Source organism: Maniola jurtina, chromosome 17, assembly GCF_905333055.1.
Source record: "Maniola jurtina chromosome 17, ilManJurt1.1, whole genome shotgun sequence".
Taxonomy (NCBI): Eukaryota; Metazoa; Arthropoda; class Insecta; order Lepidoptera; family Nymphalidae; genus Maniola; species Maniola jurtina.
In genome coordinates this window covers 9,871,054-9,898,439 of record NC_060045.1, presented here as the reverse complement: position 1 = coordinate 9,898,439, position 27,386 = coordinate 9,871,054, and the positions used below count along the sequence as shown (strand labels likewise).

At 37.9% G+C, this 27,386-nt stretch overlaps 2 protein-coding genes and 1 long non-coding RNA gene across 3 annotated transcripts in view; 2 read left to right on the top strand and 1 right to left on the bottom strand.

Moving 5' to 3' along the window:
- Positions 1-1,150: 1,150 nt before the first annotated feature.
- Positions 1,151-7,253, top strand: LOC123874019 (ralBP1-associated Eps domain-containing protein 1). The gene is made up of 5 exons (XM_045919163.1): positions 1,151-1,483; positions 1,561-1,968; positions 3,909-4,065; positions 4,935-5,100; positions 5,501-7,253. The coding sequence occupies exons 1-5, from the start codon at positions 1,334-1,336 to the stop codon at positions 6,759-6,761; spliced, it is 2,142 nt and encodes a 713-aa protein (XP_045775119.1). The 5' UTR covers positions 1,151-1,333; the 3' UTR covers positions 6,762-7,253.
- On the bottom strand, positions 6,783-9,747 carry LOC123874025. The gene is made up of 2 exons (XR_006797821.1): positions 7,610-9,747; positions 6,783-7,579 (listed from the first exon to the last, which is right to left on the bottom strand). It is a non-coding gene; the product is annotated as an uncharacterized LOC123874025 (long non-coding RNA).
- Positions 9,748-12,860: 3,113 nt separating this feature from the next.
- The window catches only part of LOC123873885 (frizzled-4), a 55,243-nt gene continuing 40,717 nt past the window's right edge, over positions 12,861-27,386 (top strand). Inside the window, exon 1 of the mRNA XM_045918981.1 lies at positions 12,861-14,079. Within this exon, the coding sequence (XP_045774937.1) occupies positions 13,169-14,079 (911 nt within the window). The 5' untranslated portion in view covers positions 12,861-13,168. The remainder of the gene's footprint in view (positions 14,080-27,386) is intronic.

The window sequence follows — 27,386 nt, the reverse complement described above, 5'->3', positions numbered from 1 at the left end:
TGTCTGTCTGTCTGTCTGTCTGTCTGTCTGTTTGAAAAGGCTAATCTCCGGAACGGCTGAACCGATTTTGACGGGATTTTTACAGACAAGTTGAGGATTGACCAGGGCGTAAAATAGGCTACTTTTTTAACCGACTTTCAAAAAGGGAGTTGTGTTTTTCTACCTATGTACACCGAAATCTCAGAGATTTCTGAACCGATTTGCGTAATTTTTTTTTTAATCGATAGAGGAACTATGTGACATTGTTTCATAAAAAAATTGTTTTCCAACTCCTCAATCCTGATGCTGTAGGGGACCTCACCATCAATACTGATGGGATTTAGAAACTGTCGGTTATAAATTGATTGATATTTAAAGACTTTGTCGTTGACCTCGAGGACCCAACTCCTCAACCCTGATGCTGTAAGGAATTGCATTCCTAAATCCTGGTGATCCCTCGGGATTTTTTAAGGATCATCCGTTTAAATGTTTTTACGTGATACAGAAACACGTTGCATCCCGGGGACAGGCTATTACGGATAGGCTACTTATGTCCTGGGAAATCAAAAGTTCCCACGGGATTTCAGACCCTAAATCCACGCGGGCGAAGCTGCGGGCATCAGCTAGTGAACAAATAAAATGTGATCATTTATTGTTTGTTATTATTTGCATATAAAGGCTTTAAATAAATATGTATCTTGTAATCCTGGATTTCTGGTTAGCCCATGACCCACTGACCACGACGGACATCCTAATGTGGACGGCAAGGAATATGTTACTCTGGATGGGGACCTAATCTATCTAATAATTTTCTAGTCTAAATCCCATACTATTTTCAAGAAATGCCCTTTAAAAGACCATAAAATCTCACAGAAGAGTTTTTGTCCAGTTCTCTGTGAAGTGTGAACAAGCCCTACTTATTAAGTGTTTGTGCACTGCGACCGATACGAATGCGATAAAATACCTACTAAAACATCAAAATACTGATGGCAGAATCGACATGCTATAAAGAATCCAGCACCAACTACGAGCTACAGCAGCCAAAAAACTGAACCCCGCAAAGAAAAACCATTTTCCTATTTTATTTTAATAAACTATAGAGTAGGGACCGCTTTTTTTTTACTCTACTTTTGTAATCAAGTAATGGCGACTCGTTATCGGGCAGCTGTCAATGACATTATTCGTGATTATTCGTTTGCTTCGTGTAAATTTTGTGATGTTAAAATTTTAAATCCGTCTGTTTATCAATGAATATGGTTTACATTAACAGATAATGGTTATACGTGTTTTTTGGCTATTTTGCTACAAACAATAATAGTGATTTATAAGTAAATTATCGTGTATTTTCGTTATAATGGAGGATCTCAATTTGACAGAGACCGAAATGAGATATTTCGGTGATTTGTTTTTGTGTTGTGACGAGGAATCCAACGGGAAAATACCGATATTAAAGGCGACAGAGTTATTTAGATCTTCTAATATACCGAATGATATATTGCGACAGGTAAATATTGTTTTTGTAGCTGATGAAAACAATGTTAGGGTAGAGCAATTGTTGATAGTCATTTTATTATCTTGCAGATCATGGATATTAGCGTGGCGCCGAACACTTGTGCATCATTGAATCATATGAATAGGAAACAGTTTTATTCTGCCCTAAAATTAATAGCTGCACATCAAACTAATATGACTCTTAAGCCTGATCTTCTTTCTACTCCTTTGGACCTTCCACTGCCTAGATTTACATGGACTTTAAATTCCGATGCTAATGCGGACCTAATTCAGTTATCTCATTCTCCTAAAGAGCAACATATTCCTAAAAGAGAGAGGAATTTTGGTGGAAATCTGGCGTATGAACCGATACGAGTATCCTCTAACTTGTCAGACAGTGATGTTCCTCAGGCCCTATCACATGATGCTACAGAAGCGCTGAGCACAGATTCAGAAATGGAGTCTGAAACTATGTCACAAAGATCAGGGTCACTTGGGGTAAGCAACTAACTCTTATGTTAATTTGTCATTTTTATGTGATAAGATATTAAACTTTTTGACTATAATATTATATGATGTGCTATATTAGTAACAAGGTGATTTGCAACAGTTATGCTTGAGTGGAGTTTCTTAAATTTCTTTCTAAGGGTCTTGTGTGTTTAGGCTGCATTTGGACTGCAAGCCAATTGAAAAATTGCAATCAAACTGCATTACTTAGTACATGTGAACAAAGTGTATCTCTATTCAAGAAAGACTAAGATGCATCCGTGGACTATTTCTTAGTATATATAAGATAATTTACAAGCTTAGGTTTAAATTAAACTACTTATAAGTCATAATATTAGGCTAGATCGTAGTACAATTGAGTAGCTTATTGGCACTCATAAAAAACTGCATTCCAACTGCTTTGCAGTTCTGTAGCTAAATAGCCAGTTTGCATCCAAGATGTATACTAATCATAGGCATAGTATAAGAATAATGGGCCACTGAGAGTCTTACTATGTATGTACTATGTAGCATAGCATAGCTTATTGTGGGTTTGGTGTGAACCAAAAGTTGAATATGTATGGCAAAGCAGTAACACCAAAACTAAACTGCCTAACAGTAGCTCACAGTTGGTGTCTGACTATACATTAGGTGTGAATGTGCGCTTAGTATTAATGTGTATATAGGAAACTTCTCTGAGAATCATTGATATCTATTAGGGAAAACATTAAAATTTGTTCAGCGCTCTTTCAGTTAAGTGCTTTCAAAGGAGCATACTTATTGAGTTTTTTAATGTAGTGATTTATCAGATTTCTTGTTTATACATATGTGTCAAGGACAAATTCATTGGGTATGTTTTAGGAAAGAGAATTCAGTCTTAAATCAAATTGCTTTAGGTGTAACTTCAATCAAGAACAAGCATTTTATAGTCTAAATAAAAAGTTATATTGAAGATTTGTTATTCAACTGATTGCTTGTTTTTCTTATCAGCATTTTAATTTGCTCTTGGCTTACTAAATTGGAATTTGATAAGACAACAATGTGGCTACTCATTTAGGTATACTGGATGCTCTATATTCAATTCTAGCTACTGCCTAGCTTGTGTTACAGTATGACTCGCGCGCTATGATACCTTTGTATGTTGATGGTACTATATTGAAACTATTACACAAGTGCCCACTACTATTGTACAATGTTTGAACTTTATTGAATGAAGCATAAATGCATGGGTCTTCTTCTTCATTCCTGGGTTCATTTCCAGACTTAGACATAGCAGTTCATTGGTTATATGTGAGAAGAACACAAGTATTGAATGAACAAATACAAACAATAAGTATTTTATTCTACCCAGAGTAGATTATATCTGTGTATTTATCTGCAAGAATTTAGGTTTTTAAAAAAATCGTGTATTTTCTTCAAAATTGGTCATATTTTTGCTATTTTTTCAACGTCCATCTGGACGTTGAAAAAATAACAAAAAAACTCAGTTTTTTTTTTGTATAAAATAAATACATCTACATATCTTTTAAGTACATATATAGTATTATTATGTTTTGTTATCTTGATTCAACTTGCGTAAATACCATCATTGGTAAATGGTAAATAATCTGATGCAAGGATTGAGCAACTTTATCATTTAAACATTTAAAGGTTGTAAACAATCACTTATAAAGTTATAATGTGTATTAGTATAATAGGTCCTTACAATATAATAATCTAAATATACTAAAGGAAAAGATGAAAGTCTCAGGCATAAGCTAATATTAAGTATAAGCAATCTCATTCATTGGCGTAGTATATACATTTGCTTTTAAATAACTTAGGGTCTGATGCCTGCACATTCATTATATTTATTTATTTTTAATCGTGATATTATTTATCTTGATACATACTCTCTATTACATTTTGACTTTATCTGAGTTTTCAACAACTTTTGGTTTACTAATCAACAGAGGAGAGCGAAAGCCGGGTCACCGTGGAGTACGGCCAGTGAAAGCCCCACTCCTACCAACAGCGTAGCGGAGCGAGTGCATCCAGTGTGGGAGCACAGCGTCACAGGGCGGGGGGTTTGGCCCACCAACACTGCTGAAGAACACACAAGGCTATTAGGTAAACCTTCCTTTTTTTAATGTATAGACTAGACCTTGGCTGCAATCAAACCTGCTGGCAAGTGATGATGCAGCCTAAGATGGCCTGCACTTGTCTAGAAAATGTCTATTCACTTTTGACTTCAACATACCTATATTAAAATTGGATAGGAAATCTGATGTTGGAATGGCATTCCATATCCTAGCTGTTTACTTGATAATTATGTTATTTGTATTTTAGTCTAATACTGATAAGATAAAGAAAAAATAATAATTGTCTTATAATTTTAGAACTATAAAATGAAAGAAAAATATGGATGAAAGGTATTTTGTCATCAACAAGATATTATATAGTGACAAACATTTCTGTTGCTTGCGCCCAGGTTTCATACTTTGCCCATCTTTGTGATGGGCAGAGTACTCGCGGCTAAATCATTAACACAGCATGCACCATTTAAAAATATTCATACACATATATTTTTATTGGTGTGGAAGGAGTTTTAGGTTTTCAGTAAACAAAATGGACGATTCTTAGGGTTCCATACCTCAAAAGGAAAAACGGAACCCTTATAGGATCACTTTGTTGTCTGTCTATCTGTCTGTCCGTCCGTCCGTCCGTCCGTCAAGAAAACCTATAGGGTACTTCAATAAATCTGAAAACCGCGAATTTGTGGTTACATCATTAAAAGAATTAAAATGTGTTTCAATTTTCAAAGTAAGATAACTATACTATCATATATTCTAAAACAGATTTTTATTTACTTTTATGTATAATAGTTTTTGATTTATCATGCAAAATATTGGAGAAAATACCCGAGTATGGAACCCTCAGTGCGCGAGTCTGACTCGCACTTGGCCGGTTTTTTTTATGTTTATTCATTTATTTTATAGGTACGGAAGAGGAGTCATCAGACCGCCACTCGTCGGAGGAGGATGGCGAGGAGGGTGACAGTAGCGAGGAGATGTTCGCGATCAGTGAAGTGCAGGCGCGGCACTACGCGGCGCAGTTCGCGCAGCTGCGGCCCGAGCGCGGCCTGCTGTCCGGACAGACTGCCAGGTGAATTCCTCCTAGGCATTACAGCCACAAGAGTCATCAGACCGCCACCGCAGGAGGATGGCGAGGAGGGTGACAGTAGGGAGATGTTCGCGACCAGTGATATTTGACCTAAGTCGCTTTAGCACAAGCACAACTTTTTGTCCAGACAAACTGCTGGGTGAAATAGATCTATTACATAATACCTAACTAAGCCAAAGTTAGTTTGACTTGACTTAAGCCAAAGATGGCATAACCCAGTTTAACTTAGCTAAAATTTGACCTTAATAAATATTCAACTGATAATTATTCAATTTATGTTCATGAGTATGAATTATTACAAACCAGTGGTAATTAGTTTTCAACCTACGAGTTACATTTTCAACCTCTTTTTGTTCATAATTTGGTTTTATTTTATTTTCAGATTATTCTTTGAAAAGTCGCGCCTGTCCGTGCCAGATCTACGGAAAATCTGGCAACTCTCTGATATCACAAAAGACGGTATGTTAACACTCGAGGAGTTCAGTATAGCCATGCACCTCATTGTGCTTAGGCGGAACGGCATCCCTGTACCAGATGTCCTGCCCGCCTGCCTCGTGCCCAAGGTCGACTCGCAGTTTTCCCAACAGGCCATCACAACCGACCTAGTCGACTTAGGCTCGGATATGTTCGGCTCCGGGACCTCCGCTGACTTCAACTTTGCGCCCAAACCAGAAGTCAACGACCCGTACGAGAGCAAACCCGCCAAAAAGTCTGAGGAGCGACAACCCTCCCTTTCCCCTCCTAAACCAGAGCCCCAAGTTAATAACAAGGAGTGGACGAAGTTCGTCGACTCACCCACGTCGAGCGTTTCAAGCCCCGGCCCGAAGCCGGTTAACTTCGACTTCCACAAGTCCGCCCTCGAGAGGGACCCAAAAATATTCCATCCGGTAGCGTTACGCGTTACACCCGACGCGAATACTCTTCCGCACGACGGTGACTTACGGTCCAGCACGTCCCCTCGTCGGGACGATTTCGCGCACGCGTTCGAACTCGCGAGCCCAAAACGGCTCAACTCCCAACCTCCTGCCGAGCAGCCTCCAAACGGCACATCAGAAATTAAATCCATTCAACGACCGCAACCCAAAAAACCAGTGAAAAACGCCGGGGTGCTACCCCCACCGCCCGCCAGAGAATCTTCCGTTCACGCAGACGAGGGCCCGCAGTCCTTACAATACGCGCCAAAGAAAGACCCTCCTCCCCCGCCTCCGCCGCGACCGATACGAAATCACACGCGTTCAAGTTCGCTAGATTTGAATCGTTTCAAAGGCGCTCCGGCTCCCCCGCCGCAGCCGCCGCCGAGAATGTCTCCTTCGGCCACATCTCCGCCCGCCCGGCGTCTCGTGAACCAACGAAGCGAAGGCGAACCGGCGTTTCCACCGGACGCGTTCGCCCCGCGGGAATACGAAGGCGAAGGCTTCGGGTACAATAGGGAAGACGCACCAAAAATGCACGGGGCTTTCGAAGTATACCGTAAACCGTCGCGGGAATCCTCCTGCGAGGCGGATCCTGATATAAAATCTCTCCAGGAGCAGAACGCTGTGCTGCATCGTGTGTGCCGCGCTCTTTGTGCGGAGCTGGCGGACGTGCAAAGGGAACGTGAGGGTTTACGCGTTCGACTCGATACGAATTCGACCCCCGTCTAGTCATCCTTTTTGCATTGACTCCCTTTTTTGTCTGAAATAGACCGGGTTCGACTACTCGGTCGTTCTAAAACTAACGAGTAGAAAAACAGGTGTCATTCTGCTATAAAAAATCAACGCGCACTCGCTTCTGGTTTAGACCGATTGACTGTATTGCGAATAATGTGACCTTTGTCAACTTCGGCAATTCGACTTGTATATTACTTGATTTTCGTCCTCGTGTTTAATACTTTATTATACCTACCCAATTGTGTAATCTCATACGAAAATTTAGATTTTCTTCTCACAATTATTATCGTTTATATTTTGTTGTATTCCAAAACGGCTTAACTGTCTCTGGTCCTAGCTGTTAAACGAGATAAATGACTTTTAAAATATTAAATGTTATAAAAACTATCGGCATCGTTATTACTTGTAAGATTGTGAATTTAGTTTTAGTGATGTGTAGTGGTTTAAGTATTTAATCGGGTTTCCTAAAATTTTTGAACGCGTCGATTATAACTTACGAGCTTCGTACGAGAAATAAAATATGCTTTATCAGTGAAAAGAGGCTTTAGTATTTTTCTAACATTTTGTATTTTAGCTTTTAATTTCCTTCGCTAACAAGCATGGCTCAGCAATGCCATATAATAGAGATTAGAGAGGTAACAGAAGGTCCGCTCAATACTACGCCCGATAACAGTTGCACCTAGACTTTAAAGAGGCATGAGTTGAACTCAGCGAGACCACAGTTCATGACAGTTAGGAAACTTGTAACGAAACGACGAGGCTTCGACATCACTGGCAGGCGTCAAATTTTCCTACATTTGACGCTAGGTAGCCTATGAATCGCCTATTTTTTTTTGATTCACGTCACCTAATATTTGACATAACATCGATTCAGGATCAAACCGAGAGTTCCCTCACTCTGGCGATTTTTTCTGCTCGGCCGGCATTTGGTTGACTCTTTTCAGCTCAGATGGTATTGGGTCACCTTAGTCAAATAAAGACAAAGCGAGTGGAGAAACTCGTGCCTATTTACATTCATGCGATTGTCGACATTGCCCATAAGTCTGAACCTTCTTTCTTTTCATCTAATACTTAATAGTACCTTCCAGATACAGGAGGATCACTCCGCAAAGAGTTTCAAATAGGCTTTGCTCAGACCAGACCTCAGCCAGTCTCACTGCTCAGCTCAACCGGCCTTTTAATAGTTATCCAGACGCAAATTGAGTGCCGACAGGCTGGTGTTTCAGTAATAATTATAGTTAATTAAATCTTGTATGGAGGATACAAGCGAACTGATTTAATTACGTATTAGGAGTAGTATGTGTGAGTGCACCTATTATTACGAGTTGTATGGACTACGAGTACCTTCTATTGCGTCTCTATTTTATCTCGTCAACATATTAACCTTCCAGTGATCTATGATTTAAATTGGACCGGAGTTCGTGGTAGCTTATTAATTAATTATACCTAATTTATTTAAGAAATATTATTTAAAAAAACATAATTACTTATTTATAATCAAAACATTAATGAATTGGTTGAATAAAAAACTACCTCAAAATTTTTACAGTAATGTAGTAAATGGCGTGTAGCCAAAAGCTTTGCTAAAGGTTTCCAAAATATGTATTATAATTTATTTAAAGCGTTAAGGGTGTATACCAACTTAAGCGGAGCGGAATGGAGTTGAGTTTAGTCGACCAACGTCTTTTTAAGTGTGCTTGTATCTGAAGCGGAGCGGACCGTAGATGTATTAAGCAGACCGAACAGATTATTTATTAATAGACTACGTGATCTCTTAAAAATTTGATTGCTCGAATAAAACCATCACCTAAGAATCAATGAGACCTAACTAATTTCTGCATATCGTTAGGTTTACGAAAGCTACAAATAGGTTTGTGGTAGTTGGCTGCAGGGACACCTGTGCCCAAACATGGGAAATTTGGAGGAATGGTTAATACAGGATGTACCACCGGATATCGAGCGTCCTTACATACGTAAAAACCATCACCGCTCCGCACCGTTTTATTTGACAGACAACCTTATAAACCTTATATTTTATATGTACAGCAAAAGGAACGCTGAACCTATTTGGGATGATGCCTATATCAAATAAAATCGTGTTCCCCTGTTAGGTTTAAGTTTGCTAACCATTTTAAATTATCGATTTAGCTAAAAAAGTAGGTACGCCAAGTTTCGTCAAATGTTTATGACGTCACTTCTATAATCTATATATTTCATACAAGCTTCCTGACCCTTACTAAGCGAGCGTTTGATAAAAAGTCGCTGATTTGACTAGTAGGCAGTTAGGCACCATCCCTATTTCTCGATCTATTTGCGAAACCTTCACGCAAGTGCCGACAAATACTGAACAAAGTTTCAACTCAGTCGGATGAACGATGCGCGAACATATGGGTAACGAACAGACAGACATATAACCGGAGAAAGTATATTACATAATATAATAATTAAATGACTTTTGTATTATGTATGGTTATTTCTTTTTACAAAAAAAAAAAAAGTAGTATTGATATATTTTGTTATCATTATAAATATTTTTGAAATGTAGTCACGCTGTATAAAAAGTCATGTAAAGAACTATGTAAAGATGGAAATAATTTATAAATATTTTCTATTGGTCCTGCTACAAAGCACACAAAAGTTTTTGTATTTTAAACATTAAATATTAATAATAATTAAACACATTGCTTTGGTATTCTAAAAATAATTGTAAGTATGTAGTTATTTTTATATATTGAAAAAAGGCGCTAGTGTTGCTTGAATTGCATTCCTTGTTTACTTTAATACGCTTTGTTGTAAAAAAATTAAAAAAAAACTACAATCAAATTTTTTAACTAAAAATTATGTGAATGTTGTATATTAACGTTAGATTTAGCTTTTGTGCCCTGGGGCTAAGATTAATAGAGCATGCTTTGACTTTGCCAGACTTTTCGTTTTAACTCTAAGGGTGAGATCTATAGAGCGCGCTCTGCCTTTGCTTAGACTTAAGACAGAGTTAAAACGAGACAGAGCTATATCTCTCACATAAATCTGTCTCGTTTTAACTCAATCTTAAGTCAGAGCAAAGTCAAAGTGAGCTTTATAGATTTCAGCCTAAGTAGTCAGAGTGGACTAACTTAAAGTTATCAAGTTCAGTTGCATGACAGGAGGTTACAAGTGTAAATTATAAATTTATAACACCCCCGACAACTGCAGGTTACAGTAATAACTAGAAAAAGAGCTGATAACTTTCAAACGGCTGAACTGATTTTCTTGGATTATAGCTCTTGAACACTCTTGATCTAGCCACTTTTAAAAAAAAAACAAAAAAACTAAATTAAAATCAGTTTAGGAGCTACGATGCAACAGACAGATACACACGTCAAACTTATAACACCCCTCTTTTTGGGTCGGGGGTTAAAAATTACGGTTACTGACTTATTGTTAAGAAAAGTTTCCCTAACGCTCTCCATAGAAACGTAGTTTGGTTCTCATTTGAATATTACCCAATCAAACTCGTTGAAATTTAGTAGGCACGTTCTAGAAACTGATATCTGTGGTTTGCCAGATTTCCCTAAAAAATATTATCTAGTTTTAAAGGTTTAAAGTTTTGTATGTAAATCCTTGACCCATTGTTACTTCACACTAATATTATAAAGGCGAAAGTTTGTATGTGTGTGTGTGTGTGTGTGTGTGTGTGTGTGTATGTTTGTTACTCCTTCACGCTAAAACTACTGGACGGATTGGGCTGAAATATAGAATATACTCTGATAGATAGATTATACTCTGGATTAGCACATAGGCTACTTTTATCCCGGAAAATTAAAGAGTTCCCACGGGATTTAAAAAAAACTACATCCACGCGAACGAAGTCGCGGGCATCGGCTAGTTGAAAATAATTTTTTTACGGTAGCACGTATCTTCAAAATTTTATTGAGTTTTATTGGTCGATGTTCAACTGAAACTGTTTGGAGCGCCCTACGAATAAACTAATCTTAAACTTTGACCACCTTCGAAGTAGGTTATACAAGTCTTTATACATACCTCTATGATTAAGGTTAAAGAGATGTACTAAAGTTAACAAATCTTGACTTGTGCAACCCACTTGCTTTCATTGATGGTCAAAGTTAGCCTTTAATCTTAGGCTGAGATCTATAGACCGCACTTTGACTTTGCTTAGACTTAAGTCACTGTTAAAACGAGACAGCGTTATACCGCGGGCATAAATGTGTCTCGTTTTAACTGAAACTTAAGTCTAAGCAAAGTCAAAGTGCGGTCTATAGATTTCAACCTTAGAGTTAAGCGAGAGTTGGCTCTGACATAAACTTGTCACGTTTTAACTCTAAGTAAAGTCTTAGCAAAGTTTTAGTACGCTCTATACATATTATCTCGGTCTTAGTGTAAGTTGTCAAGTTAAAGATGTGACACTGGATAGCTAACACTCGTGTCACATTAGTTTACTTGGAAAGTTACACTATTCAATGGCCGATTACTGAAACTCTTTTAAACTGTTAAGGGTATCTTAAATGATAAGTGACTTTGATGTTTGGTATCTACTGTTTGAATGCCAAAATTACGACACGAGTGGCGAACTAATTCTGTTGTACATAATATTTACACTAAACTAAACTGGCAGATTTAAATCAAGTGCTGTCCTTTTCCACATAGAGCATTATGAAAGCGATAGTAATAGATTCAAACCTGTTATTTTAGTTTAGCTTAGAGACTGTATACAAAAGAATTAGTCACACCATAAATATTTAAGATGTCATTAAAGAATTCAAAGTGAGTTTTAGTATTCGGGAGAATGGGCCTTGTAAATGTTTAAGATGGAAAGACTTAAGATTTTGAGACGTGGTTTACATGGGATTTGTATGTAGATAGGTGAAGTTTGACGTCATTGCCAATAAAAAAATCTAACTTAAAAATTAAGCACAACATCTGGCAACTATTTTTCGCTGATATATTACTACTCAGCTAGCAGTACCCCTGACTCCTAGTAAGTGTTTGCAAATGTCGAAAAGTTTGATATTATAATGTCGGAAGAAGAAGGACCTAATCTCGTATGTTAAACGTACATTCTGTACCACAGATTTTGTAGATCTATGGAACAACTCGGCAACGTTGATAGTTTTCGAAAACTAAAAAGCTCGTACTAGGAATACAGATGTTACGAATGAAAATACATAATGTTAGTATAGTGAAACAAAGTGTGAAACAAGTTGTATAATATTAAGATTATTGTGAATGTATTTATCTTTTATTTTAGTCGTATTATAAGAATATCATTCTTAACTAAACGATTTATCGAAGGCATGTAAATAATGATTTGTTTGGTTCCATTGCGTATAAATATACCTTGTTCTTTATGTACTAAGCTTTATGACTTCACAAATCTGTATTTCGGTCCAATTTTTTGTAAAACTAATGTTCACCATTATATTTACTTATTTATGTTAAACTATACAGTAATGCATATTATTGTAGTAAATTATGTACAATAAAATAATATCAAAATCACCCCTCTTTTGATTATACACTTAAACCCACCTACACCCGTATTATAAATTCAATAAATTCTGTATTATTTATTTTCATCAATAAGTGTAGATGTCGTAATCTGTTCACTATCATTATTATCGAAAAATCGATATTTCGATAAAAAAGATAATATCAGCCGTGATGATAAAGCTGTGTTACATTCAATGTGTTTATATCACATTTGATTTATTTCTGTACAATTCTATTAAGTATTTCTTCGTGTGCCTACTAGGTTTACTTAATTAAAAAATATGCATTTTTAAATGTATGAATTTACTTATTATTTTCAATTTTACAAAAATGTGTAATTTTCAGCTTTTATGTTACATATTTTGTCTTTTCTAAAAATACATCTATCTAACTTAGTAAGGATTATCAAGACCGGTTCAACACAATGACAATATCCCAGGACACAGGCAGGATTAACTTTTAACGAGTGTTGGTCTTTCAAAAAAAATTGTGAGGCCTCTGGCAGACATTTCTTACTTGGAATACCTACTTTAAAGGTGTAAAGGTTGAGTTTATCAATGTAACACACAATATGTCTGTAGCTTTATCACACGATAACAAGTATCGAGTAAGCCCCGAGGATGGGAGGACTGCTCGGCTAACGAGACTCGCGCCGCTCGGGACAGCGACCGCGCGGCTCCTCACTAATTTCCCTCCCTTTCCTTCACTTCTGATACTATCGCGCATACCTGCCGACTTTTTGTTTGTGTTGGAAGCTCTCCCCGCGGAGCGCCCGCCGCCCGGCCTCGTCTGCACAACGTCTCGAGACGCGCTGCGGAGCGCACCCACGGCTCCTCGCGACCGACGCGCGCGTAAACATTCACGATACAATGAAAACATTGTTGTGAGCTTGTGACTCCGCGCAATCATCAACAATGAAGTGTTTCTCCGCACTATTTTTAACTGTGACCCTCGCTTTCGAAACCACAGCCGAGGCGTCCGTGAGGACATGTGAACCGATCAAAGTGGCTATGTGCAAGAACATCGGATACAACCAAACGGGAATGCCCAACTTGGCCCGGCACACTCTTCAAGCTGATGCCGATGTGACTCTCCAAACTTTTAGCCCCTTAGTGCAGTATGGATGCTCGTCTCAGTTACATTTGTTTTTATGTGCGGTTTACGTTCCGATGTGTACGGATAAGGTCGCTCTGCCCATAGGGCCGTGTAGAGGGTTGTGCGAGAGTGTCTACGCCAGATGCTACCCCGTCCTCCGAGGTTTCGGGTTTCCTTGGCCAGCAGAGTTAGATTGCTCTTTATTTCCAGCTGAGAATAACCACGAGCACATGTGTATGGAAGGGCCGGGGGAACGTGCACCGCCGTTGGGGACGATACCTCTGGACGCAACGAATACGGCTGGTAGAGGGAATTGTAGGCGTCTCGTTAAGCCGAATAGCTGGGTTTACGTTAGAGGGTCCGGTCGCTGCGCTCAGTTCTGTGACGCTGAAGTGTTGTGGGAGTCGGGGGAGCGTCGGGCGGCAGAAGTGTGGCTCGCCACATGGGCGGCACTCAGCTTCGCGTGTACACTGGCAGCAGTGGCGGCACAGCTGGCGTGTGGAGACCGAGGCGGAGCTGGGGAACGGGCCCTAGTCCTCGTGGCTCTCTGCAGGTGCGCAGCCGCCGCAGGATGGGGCGTGAGAGCGGCCGTGGGCAGAACTGCAGCCGGATGTGCTAAGGACTCGACATCTCCGACCAGAATGTTGCTGGCACATGATGGACTAGCGAACCCCAACTGCGCTGTCGTCTTCTTGCTGTTGTACTACTTCGGACTGGCTGCTTCAGTTTGGTAAGTTTTTTAACATAGGAGCTTACCCTAAGGCAGAACTTCTTGTCCCAAAATTTCCTTGAATGAAAATTTTTATCTAGGCATGTTCCTTACTCTGATCTTTCACCTATTTACCTACATCTATTTTAATACCCATTTTCCAGATTTACAATTTTTCGTTTAAGCGTCCCCAAAAACCTTAAAAATACCTCATTCATAAAAATTGCAATCCCTTTAATATACCTAGTTTAGTAACAATTTTATTTGCAAAACAATCAACTTAATATTTTTGTATGTCCCCAAGCAAAACAATATCGTGCTCCGTACAAAAAAATTGCAGTGTTATCAATTGTACTTCAAGACTGCTGGTATTCGGTTCGGTAGAGGCAACAATGATCTTTTTACACTATCCGATTTCCGATACCTGAGCACCCGTACCTGCAGGCTGTTCCATTGTCACCGCGTCCTAAGCCTTAACTTTGTCGCCAATCAATTATGTTTTGTCAGCTCTCTTCTTTTGATATAGAACAGGACAATACTTTATGCCTACCTAGTTTTGAATCCTTTGTATTTTTTACCAATATCACTAAGGTACTTTTTAGGTTGGTACGGTACGGGAGAACACTGAAATCTGAAAGGTCGATTCGGTTTATGTAAACGCATCCCACCTGTTGAACTATTGACCGTACTTGCTCCTATTTCCTAGAACAATTCTTTACGCTTCGTTGGCGGTAAAAGGGGAACCGGTATTATACTCGTAAGTCATGTTTAACATCATTTTGGAAAAATCAAGACTCAAGTAGGTACAGTCTTAAGTACTCTACCAATATTAAACGTAAGTTGCTCTCTCTGGACCCTCTTGTTCTAACACCGCTTCATTTAAATACCAATAGTAAAGCTCGAAATTCCCTAAAATGCTACTGGAGCTTACTGCTTTACCTTTTGTTTTCTCAGCAATAAGTCACGCTCTGTAAAGTATTAAAGCGAATGGGTTTACTTCAACTTAGTTATTGTCCAGTTAGTACGTTGCCTCGGCCATTATATTTTCAACGTGGTAACTTTAACTGTCAGGCGGCTTTTTCTTTGAAGCGTTTGAACTTTATTTCCTTGCCGTGTGTCTCATACGGAATTGGCGGAACTAACATTAGGTAAATCAACAAAGGAAAATTTGAATTGGCGTAAGGAAACGAAAGCTCTAACATTTGATGTCGGCTTTTTCTCTGATCTTCTGCAGTAGTTGGTGGCCTAGTTAAAAACTCTGGCCGTTTCTTGTAAAAAGTTCACCAATCGTTCCTAAAACGTTGATGTCACTCGCGTATCCATTTAAATCATGCTTTTGAATCCTACTTGATCAAGCATATAGATCGGTAACTATAGATAGGCTGTAGGTAATTGTTTAACAAGTAGGTACTATATTATTCTTGTATTAAACACCAAAATGCGACACTGAAAACAGCGCAGGATAGGTAGGTAGTAGGTCAAAAAAAATGGCGTCATAATGAAAATTTCTAGGAAATGATTGGACAGGAAAGGTCAAAGAGAGAAAAGGTTGGCGTTACCTTAAAGAGATCTATGTTCAAAAGTAGATGCTGATGCATAATGGCTGGAAATGGTGACGATTTAGGACACAAATCATTATGCCAGCCAAACATGGAAATTACGACATTTAAGATCGGCATTTCCTCTGTCGTGCAGATCTTTATCAGTAGTGTAAAATTGACGATAATCGTCAACATACAGTCGTCCCTAGAAACCATTATTATGGGACATGCGACAACTTACATGGATATTTTGACATTTAAAACCGGCTCTCCTCTGATCTTCATTTATACTTGCCTTGTGCGTCGTGCGAAATTGCTTCACCTACGAGTATGTAGGCACTCAATAACGTAATCCATATACGAAGACATCCTAAAGGATTGCGGTCATTTGTACCCACTTATTCGTAATGGGTAAAAAGTATCTTATGACGTTATTATGTAGAGCATTAGAGCTTTTCTGAGCTTTAAAAAAGTGAAATTACCGATATTCTTGTTGGTTTTCTTTCATAATCAGTGGCAGGATGGTGGCAGGTACCTACCTGGGTGCTTCTGATTACCCTCTCGTACCTGTCGACTGATAGATCTTTTAAAATTCATAGCCGGGCATGAAGAGATTGCATGTCTGTGAGTTTATAATATCATTCCAGTCCGATCATCTTTGACAGCTTAAAAGAGTATATTTAACTTGAATTATGTATTATAATATTAGGTAAGTACTTACTAGCTGAGGTAGGACTAGGTCCAGCTTCGCGGGAGTAGAATTTCTAGAAATGCTTTCTAAGTGGGGGCCGGGGGGAGAGTGAGTTTTTCTTAGAAAGGTTTCTTCAAAATGTCAAGTTTCTAGAGTCTAGAACCGCCTAACCGACGCTTAGTCTAGAATGTAGGTCCAGTGGCGGTTAGAGGTGTGCGTTAAGAGGGGTCTCTCCGTCACTCGCTTCATACAAACGTAGTTCGAATTTCATTTGAATATTAAGCGACCAAAGTCCATGAAATTTTGCAGACATATTCTAGAAACAAATATCTATGTTTGTGGTTTTGCAGATTTCTGTTAATATATTCGGTTTCAAAGTTACGCGGTCCTAAAAATTCACATACAAATCTTTGATCCCCTGTAATTTTAAAACTACATATTTTTAGAAAAATCTAAAACACCAATTTTTGGAACTACGATTGTATGGAGCAAGTGACGGAGAGAGCCCTGTTAATATGTCAGTTCACCACCAGACGCCAGTCCTCAATTGACTGACCAGTCTATCAGTTAAGTAATACCTAATTACTCCTTTTATGTACCTCATTAGCCGATGTTGCTCCGTCACGGCGTGATTGAAGGACAAACCCACAAAAAACATAATATTGTCGCATTTACCTACTATATGGGTACCTACTTAGTGATATTATATATCTAAGTAGGTAAGTACCTATTAAAATTGTCTCACGAAAAAACCTCAACATTATTTAGAGCTCGTTAAAAAATAAAAATCCATGCATTAAAATTTTACAGTTCTTGTTGTAACTATAGTAATATATTATCATACTGGTTCTTTGAAAAGCAGCCCGTTTCAGAAAGGCTGGGGAGGTCGCTGTTCGGGCCATAAAGAATAACGAATTGGGAAGTAAAACGAACGAGGCCCAATAAATCACTTCGGAGGCGACTCCTCTAGTCAAAGGCGGACAAAAAAAACGTAGGACGCGTTGCATTTCAACAAACCTGAGAAACGGTAATTAAAATAGATTTCAAGCAGTTCAGTTAGATACATATCTGCTACTTCTGCTAGCTATACCTAATAAAGATATAAGTAGGTAATTTTGATATTTTCAAATAGGTAGGTAAACTCTGTTAACTTACTTTGAGTTAAGTTGTATGAGAATGTTTCTAGGATACATCTGCATTAGGCTTTCTCTGAAGAAAATCTTCAGTGACAAAAAATATAATATTTATTATTTGAATAAAAAGAGAACAATTATTTTTATTCAAATAATTCTCAATAAGTGCTGTTGATTCTTCAAAAGAATCTATTCGTTTGATTCGGACTTCGGAATGCCTTTCCAACAGAGAACAACCAGCAAAGATTAAGTAGGCAGATGATATGTTGCAGAAATCTTAGCAAAAATTTTCGTATAGGTACCTAGACCTACTTCTGTGATGTATTTTTATTCTCAAAGTCAAAGTAAAATCATTTATTGAAATTGGGTACAATTGTACCAAATTGCACACTTTTTGATTGTCATAGTTGAATTTATGAGATAATGATGCAGGTGGCGTTTACCAATTCTCTGCCAAAGAAACCACGTCAGAAAGTCGTAGCAAAGCGCCGAAAAAGAATAAATTTATGTCATCGATAAAAGTATAAAATAACAGTTTAACGAATTTAAAGGGAACAAAGAAAACGAGTTAGTGAAATGGTGAAGTCCGGTAGTTAAGATAATATATTCGTGTAGGTTAATAGTTAATACCAAATACCAACATTTTCCAAAGCTTGGCCATAAAACCTTAGGTCCTACCTACCTATAGGTACTTACATTAATATTTAATTTGAAATATTGTCGTTAACTTTAACGTTCGACAGTTTAAACTATAAAAACACAATTTATCGACTATAAAATAAAAATAAACCGAGCAAGTGCGAGTCGGACTCGCACACGACGGGTTCCGTAGTCCAACACCATCGTACATTGTACAAAAAATAACGCTTTTTAATTTTTTTATGAGGTAACCGCAAAGTCAGATGTATCTTTTACTTGTGCGATAAGAAGTTGCTACCTGCCAAATTTCATGATTCTAGGTCAACGGGAAGTACTCTATAGGTTTTTATTCTCTTGACGGGATCATAGATAATACCACGGGTTTCGACAGACAGACAGATAGACAACGAGGTGCAGGCTCAGAAATACGGAACCCTAAAAATTGGTAATAAAGCAGTCATAACCTTACGAAGCCGCGTGTTTCTCGTCTTTGTGGTACGTACGTAAAAACATGGCACATCTCTTTGGCAAACCGAATTGTTGTAAAGGAACGCATTATGACATGTAGGCCAAGGGCTTAAGAACAATACAACCGCATCTTAGTTTGTAAATCTAAAAGAGATGTAGGTGTACAGATTAGCAGAAATATAAACTTAGGTATCGATGTTTTACTCGATACTATACGAGTGCATATGGTTTCAAAGGGTATATTCTGTACTCAATAGAGCCATGTATCTATCATGTAAGACCTATTCGAGAACCTAGGACCTAGAGACTTAACTCAAAAGCATCTATAAAAAAGAATCAGAAGTTTTTAAAGTTTGTTAAGACAAATACCTACTAAAAAAGTTGCTCTTTTAGTAAACTAGACGTCGCCTGCGATTCATGATTCAAAAGTGAATAGGCATCTTCTAGGCAAGCGCACTCCATCTTAGGCTGCATCATCACTTGATTAGCAGGTTTGATTGCTGCCAAGCTAGTCTATAAATTTAAAAAAAGAATTCGTGCGCGTGGATTTAGGTTTTTAAAAATCCCATGGGAACTCTTTGAATCCCGGATAAAAAGTAACCTACGTCCATTTCGCGATAAGTCAGTAAGCTAACAATGTACCTTTCATCAAAGTCGATTAAATTGATGGGCCGAGAAAGCTAGCAGACAGACAGACAGACACTTTCGTAATTATAGTACCATACTAATATAGTTTGGATATGGATGATTTCTACTCGTAAAACAGAAATCAATTTAAAAAGTATCGAATGAGGTAGTAAAGTATCGAGTAAGTTAAGAAACTCGATACCATTGTTCTTATCGATTGTTTTCCCGGATCCCTAGTCCCTGCCGATCTGACCGTCGAGACTCGAGTCAGAGGCAAGGCAAAAAGTCGCCGTATTGCATTTATACATAAATATTTGTTCAATTACAGGGAACTTACTGATACCCTTCGAAGCCGCCGGTTCCATCGATGGTCCTGTAATTTTTATGTTTTTCTGGTTCTTCGTACGTATGTAGAATTTAAAAGTTTAGCTGGAACTTCATGTCACATTGTTATTTTTTTCAGTACAAATAACGAGTGCCTATAATACATGCCTTTTGAAGTTATACAAAACTTATAATTGGGCTAACTTTTTTCAAAATATGAAAAAATCAATGATGACCATTAAAGTCTTAGAAAAAAGAAGACATATTTTAAATAGCCTACCTTACGGAATTTTAAAAAGTTCAAGATTTTTTCGTATAAAAATACTTTTGCCATCTGTTTTTGGGTTATTCGCAACCACCAAATAACGCTCTGCATATATACTTTTATGCATACTCATACTGAAAAATTTCAAGATTTTTTTCTTGTCGAAGTATTTCTGGTATTTAAGTAGGTATGGCATACTTTAGCGCTTCTGATCCGCGCTGTTAGCCGTTTAAGAGACATTTTTCTGAAATCATAACACGTTCGCAAAAGTGAAACCGGTTTTTAATTATATCTCGCTAATTATTTCGCGTTATATCACATGTAATCGTGTCAATTAAGTATTACTTTATGATTGAGATATTAACAGTTTACATACCTGCTTACTATACATAGGTTTTTAATGTATTTATCATAACTCCTACCTGTGATTTCGTTCTTTGGTTTCTATCTACAGAATTTTGTGTCTGGTAGGTACATTACTAAGTAGGTACCTTTCGTAACATTGGTTTCGTACGCGGCCGAAGCGAGATCATGATCATCATCTCAACCACAGATAAGGGAAATAAACCCTTATCTGTGATATCAACCCATGGCCGACCTACACGGCCTCCTATGGGCACGGGTCTCCTCTCAAAATGAGAAGAGTCTATGCCAAACTTTTTTTAACATACCATACCTACTAAAAACCAAACACGACCCATCACATGCTTAAAAGGGAGTTCCAGTGCCCACCTTCCAGATCCATCACAATGCTCTTGTTATTGTATTTTTTTTTAATTTACTCATGAGAACAAAGCAAACGAATCCAAACTCAACTGTCCTGCCATATTATGTCATCAGAGAGTTCCAAATTCCAATCTCCAGCTTTCACATTAATCAGAAACGCTCAATGATATTGATACCCAGATCAGATGTAGATGGTACCATAATCATCTGTTGTCATCCAAACCACACGTTTCTGTAAACTTTTAACTTAATCGGGCAGTTAGATAGCCCAACAATTTCAACGGCATACATACAAGCGGTAATGAATTAGCGAAAAATCGGACTTTACGTGAAGTTAGAGGCGAGTGGCGAAAGCGTGCTTATGAATTTCGAACGACTCGTTCTATATTTAAATCGGCTATCCTTTCAAATGACAGTCCATTTAATAATGGCGTCAGCTAGACCACGGGAACACTTTTATACCGGATGTTATTAATATCCAAGAAAACCACCATTCTGTTATGAACCAAGACATTATGATAATTTCACGTAGATTTATGGCGAGCCTGTTCTGTTGCGGGATATCAACGGGCGACATTTAATTCTGACAAATATTAATGTTAACCGTTGATACATTTGTTTATTCGCTGTTGTAACTTTTTTCTGTGCATTATATTTTTAAGTGTTAATGCTTTATTCTGTCGTGCTGTTTATTTTGATAAATCAATATTTCATAGGATAATTGTTAACCATTGAGTTGATGATGCGGACCATTGAGTTGGATTTAAAACTAATTTGGTTCATGTCCGCCACTTTTAGCAAAGTGAGTCAGATTATGCGCGTTTACCTTTGGATGAATAATTAATATTATTTTGTTAGAGGTATTTCACCCAGTATATACCAACAGGTACTTACATTAAATTTTAAGTATTATCAAAGAAATAATTTTCAGATCAACATAACATGAATATAATATTAAAAATCCAATAAAAACCAAAAATGTGCCTTTCAAACCTAAAATTGTTGGAACAGTACTCTTTAAAGTGCCAAGAAGTTTGAGGAAAACAGGCTGCCTGATGGATTCCAAAAGTAAAACTCCAAGATTAGATTTTCCTACGAGCTTGTTTATAAAATAGGTAAATTACTGTAATGACAGATCACTAGTTAGCCGAGCTCGGGGTCTGCGGTCGGCGGCGGCGTAATGAGAAAATATCAAATTGGTTTTGTATTCATGCGCTCGCGTCGAAAGGAATGTTGGGCGATGATCTGTGATGCTGCGTACACACTCGTTTGTACCCAAACGCCGAAGTTGTAACACACACCGCCGAAGAAGGCCGCAGATCACACTAATATTATAAAGGCGAAAGTTTGTATGTGTGTCTGTGTGTGTGTGTGTGTGTGTGTGTGTGCGTGTATGTTTGTTACTCCTTCACGCAAAAACTACTGGACGGATTTGGCTGAAATTTGGAATGGAGATAGATAATATCCTGGATTAGCACATAGGCTTCTTTTTATCCCGGAAAATCAAAGAGTTCCCACGGGATTCCGAAAAACCGAAATCCGCGCGTGCGAAGTCGCGGGCATCTGCTAGTTTTATATCCTTGAAAAAAGCCTGTTTTAAAATTACTTTCGTTATCATCATCATTTCAGCCTGCGGAAGTCCCTGCTGAATGTGGGCGAATGGCATGTTACCTACTACAACTCAAGTTTCAACATTACGATAAATAGATTGAGTCACTGAGTTCAATGTAATAACCCTTCCTTTTGGCTTTGCCGTAGTCAGTCGGGTAAAAAAGGTTTTAGTACTTAAGTACATCATTATATTCTCGGACCCCTAAAAAAAGTAGGTTGAAAGTAAAAAATCATAGGTAATTTATACTGTGACTAGGCTCTGCAAAATTAGTCTTCGTTTCTCTTTTCGTTGAAAAGAGAAACTTACTTTAAATGCAAACAAGTGTAAATTAAAAATTTATAACACCCCCGACAAGTGAAGGTTACAGTAACTAGAAAAGAGCTGATAACTGTCAAACGACTGAATCGATTTTCTTGGATTATAGCTTCACACTCTCGATCAAGCAACCTTTCATACAAAAAAAAAAAACTAAATTAAAATCGATTCATTAGTTTAGGAGCTACGATGCCACAGACAGATACACAGATACACAGATCACACTTATAACACCCCTCTTTTTGGGTCGGGGGTTAAAAATTTGAATAAGCTTTTCTCTGAACCATAAAATATACTTAATATAAATGAATATTTTCGGAATTCAAGAAAATAAGTGCAAACTGCTCCCGCATAATATGTAAACTAGCCTTTAGCGTGGAGCATAATCGTTTGAGCTTACAGACAATTTAAATCTCTGGTCTCATAGTATTACGCTATTCGTAAATAACAGTAATTTTATTTTCATTTAGACGGAACACCGTAGCCGTGGTTCCAGCAATAAAATATGTGTTACGTTACATCTGGCCGTAGCTTAGCCGTAAATATTATGGAAAATGCCGCGGACCTGCATGAAAATGATAGACAGAAGCGCGGTCAACAAACTAACATGTTTAATAACATGATTATATTATGTACTTACAATCTTGTGGGGTACAAACAATACAAAACCATGAGTAGAATAGATATGCTGGTATATATTTTTTTGACATAGAAACTTTTTTTCGTGATCTGTAACCTTGTCTTAATCATTATAAATTCAGCGCGATCTCACTTAAATCATGAGTTTTGTAATGGAAGATTGCGATGGAACTCATTTTGCAGAACTGAAAATGCGTGTAAAGTTGCCTTCAACTACGGAAATATAATATAATATATAAATATCAGTATATAGTGACATTACAAAGTAGGGTGAGCGATATTTATATATATTTCCGTAGTTTGAAGGCAACTTAACTTCTACGACACTAGTCGAAAACATCGAACACGCTGAAGAAATATGAAAACAGCAGCATTTATTCAGCATGTATGGTGTTTGGATATAGGTACCTACTTACTACTTAGTGATGAAGTCATTCGCTTTTACTATACCTGTTGTAAAATGTTAAACTTTCTTTTTGTGTCGTAATATATAATTGACTTCTTTTGGACGAAAAGAAACTGATCGCTCTCCTTCGGACGTGCTTCATTTTGATCAATGAATCCACCCGTTGTCCGTCTGTCTTTATCAAGTAGTCTGTGAGAAATGCTTTCATTTCTTTATATTAATAATGTGTTGATTTGATTTGAAAGCCTGGCGTTGACGGCGATAGAGATGCGAAACTACATAGATTCAAACGAATGAAGTATTGCTGTTTACTCGGCTGATATACGAATACGTACACGGGTAGGCATAGGCAGTATGGATATATTTTTAACCTCCGACCCAAAAAGAGGAGTGTCATAAGTTTGACGTGTGTATCTGTGTATCTGTCCGTGGCATCGTAGCTCCTAAACTAATGAACCGATTTGAATATAATTATTTTTTGTTTGAAAGGTGGCTTGATCGAGAGTATTCGTAGCTATAATTCAAGAAAATCGGTTCAGCCGTTTGAAAGTTATCAGTTCTTTTCTAGTTACTGTAACCTTCACTTGTCGGGGGTGTTTTTTAATTTACACTTGTGATCAATGATGATCAATCCACCTGTTGTCCGTCTGTCTTTATCAAGTAGTCTGTGAGAAATGCTTTCAAATTTTTTTTTTATATTAACACAAGATAAATGTGTTGATTTGATTTGAAAGCCTGGCGTTGACGGCGATAGAGATGCGAAACTACATAGATTCAAACGAATGAAGTATTGCTGTTTACTCCTAAACGAATGGACCGATTTTAATTTAGTTTTTTTGTTTGAAAGGTGGCTTGATCGAGAGTGTTCTTAGCTCGGAAGAAAATCGGTTCAGCCGTTTGAAAGTTATCAGCTCTTTTCTAGTTTTCTTATAGAGGTTTTTTTGTCGGGGGTTTTTTAAAAGAGTTATGATGTTTGGACTTTGAATGTCTTAAATATTTGTCTTGTAAACTTCACAACCTTTTATGTATATTATTTCCTGTGGTAAATCGGAACGGAAGTATGGCTTATGTGTCTTGACTTCTTCAATTTGTGATCCGTGCTCAATAGCGGTATTTGCATAGTTCGATTTCAAACGAAGTTTTCGATGTTTGGAACTGTTTTTGAAGCGATTTTTTTTTTCATAAACATATTACTGTCGTTGTTTTTTTTACACGTTTAACATGTTTTCAAGGACTTATGTATGCGTATTTTGTTGTTAATTTTTGAAAATTGAAACATATTCTCATGGAAAACCAGTAAGTAGGTAGGTATATTTAAATTTCACGAAACTTCAATAGGTAAGGAGGTGTAAGTACTATAGACAAGTTTATAGATACCCAATTTAATACCTACGGTATGTAATCTTGGTGGTATTCATAATATGTTGTTTATTTTAAGTTTTCTTGCGGCTGCCGATGCAATCTTAACACGAACGCCCCGCCTTGCGCCGAGCGAGGCTCGTTAGTAGGGCCGCACACCGGTATCGAATAAAATATCGATAACAAGTGTAAATTAAAAATTTATAACACCCCCGACAAGTGAAGGTTACAGTAACTAGAAAAGCGATGATAACTTTCAAACGGCTGAACCGATTTTCTTGGATTATAGCTAAGAACACTCTCGATCAAGTCACCTTTCAAACAAAAAAAACTAAATTAAAATCGGTTCATTAGTTTAGGAGCTACGATGCCACAGACAGATACACAGATACACAGATACACACGTCAAACTTATAACACCCCTCTTTTTGGGTCGGGGGGTTAAAAATATAATATATATGTCGATCTGTTTATAAGACTAACTTAATATACTGCCGTGTAAGTAGGTGGTTTAGTGAGTTATTGTAACTGCATCCTTAACCTTACTTGTTGTGTTGTACCTAACTCAGTTAAGAAAAAATGAATTATAGCTAGATACCCTGTTTATTATTTGTTTTCTTCTGGCTTTACACCTACCCTATTATATAAAAAGCCGTGATAGCCTAGTGGTTATGACGTCCGTTTCCTATTTAGGAGCACGGGGTTCGATCCCGGTCACACAACTCAAACTTTTCGGAGTTATGTGCGTTTTATCCAACGAATTCCCACTTGCTTTAACAGTGAAGGAAAACATCATGAGGAAACCTGCCTGAGAGTTCTCTATAATGTTCTCAGAAGTGAGTCAAGTCTGCCAATCCACACTTGACCAGCGTGGTAGGCTGTGGCCAAACCCTTCACATTCTGTGAGGAGACCCGTGCTCAGTAGTGAGCCGGTGATGGGTTGATCATGATGATGATGACCCTGTTATAAAGCTTTTCAGTATATAACAGTACTTACTAACTAAACTAACGTAACTTAAAACAGAAACTAATATTATTTTTAAAAATTAATGTGTTATCGATAAATGTATTTAAACATCACTACGTAGAAGGATTCGATCCCACTGCGCCCGCACCGTAATTGGGATGCTAATCAGATGCTGAACTATTGCCATCTCTTTCCAACTTATGAAACTTGTTCGTTCCATCTCTGTCCAGCCAGGACCGCTGGGAAGGCGGAGGGTCTTCAATCATCCGACAATAAGCACTGACGTGGTTCCCTAAGGCCTGCGCTGTAATCACTGTACTTTGCACTGGCAGAATAATTTTCCATCGTAACAACCAAGGTATCGGCTTGGGATCCTTGTTTGGGGCAATTTACAGATATCGAGCGTAGGCAATTTGATTTTTAGTTGGAGTTGAGAAAATAATGATTCAGTTATTTGTTTAATTCTGTGTCAGTCTACAGGAACATACCCAGAACTACCTACCAGTATCTACCTGTAATTTGTGATTCTAGATCACTAGAAGTATCTAGATAGTAAATTGAAACATGAAAGAGTTTTTCCAAAATATGTATACTGTATAGTAGGCCTACGTACTTACCTAAGTACCCAAGTCCTAGGGAAACCTACGCTCATTTTTTTTTAGTAGGACCTACTAAAAATCGGTCAAGTGCGAGTCAGACTCACACACGTAGAGTTCTGTATCATCGTACAAGAAATAACACTTTTAATTTTCGTGGCGGCAATTTTGAAATTTTTATTAATTATTTGTTGTTATAGCGGCCATAGAATTATAAACATTCTGTAACAACTGTACCTATTACAGACGGACAGGCGTCTTCGTAATAACGTTGGCACCTTTCGGGTACCTACGGAACCCTAATTTTATACTTTCCAAAACATACCTATACACACCTACCCGGTGCGGGATAGTGCAGTTGTGCGGAGCGTCCTCCCGCCTCATACCCCGATTGCCATCTTGACCTGTCACGTTATACTACACATTATAATATAAGGGATACCTACTAGTTATATTGGTATAGATATCTATTCTTCTGCGGTAAAAAGAAAGGTCCACACGAAGTCGGTCGTGTTTACCCGGGGAACACAAAGGCACCGAGAAAGGACTCTGCATATCTGGCGCGGGGATCGACTCCGCCCGCGATGCTATCGAGCCATCCTCATTATTGGAACCCGCCAGCCTCTCTGTGGCCCTGGAACCGAAAACTGGGAGATACTGTTTTATTTATAAGCCTTCGTTTAAAATTTATTAGCTGTTGTGGAGCTGTTCATATTGGTTGCCGTACGCTTCGAAAAAACAAGTCTAAATTCCAAAGAAAAATACGATTGCCTGCCAAAAACCAACTTAAAGTAAAAAACAAAACCGGCCAAGTGCGAGTTGAACTCGCATTCGAAGGGTTCCGTAGTATCGTACAAAATATACGTCCCTAACACTTTTATGTAGAACATTGCACATGTGATTTACTTAGTAAATTAAATTTTTTGGTGTACACAGTGTAATTTTTTTTTTGTGACTCAACAACAAATTCGCGGTTTTTTGATTTTCATTTACCTACTTGTGCTATAAGATTTAGATGGA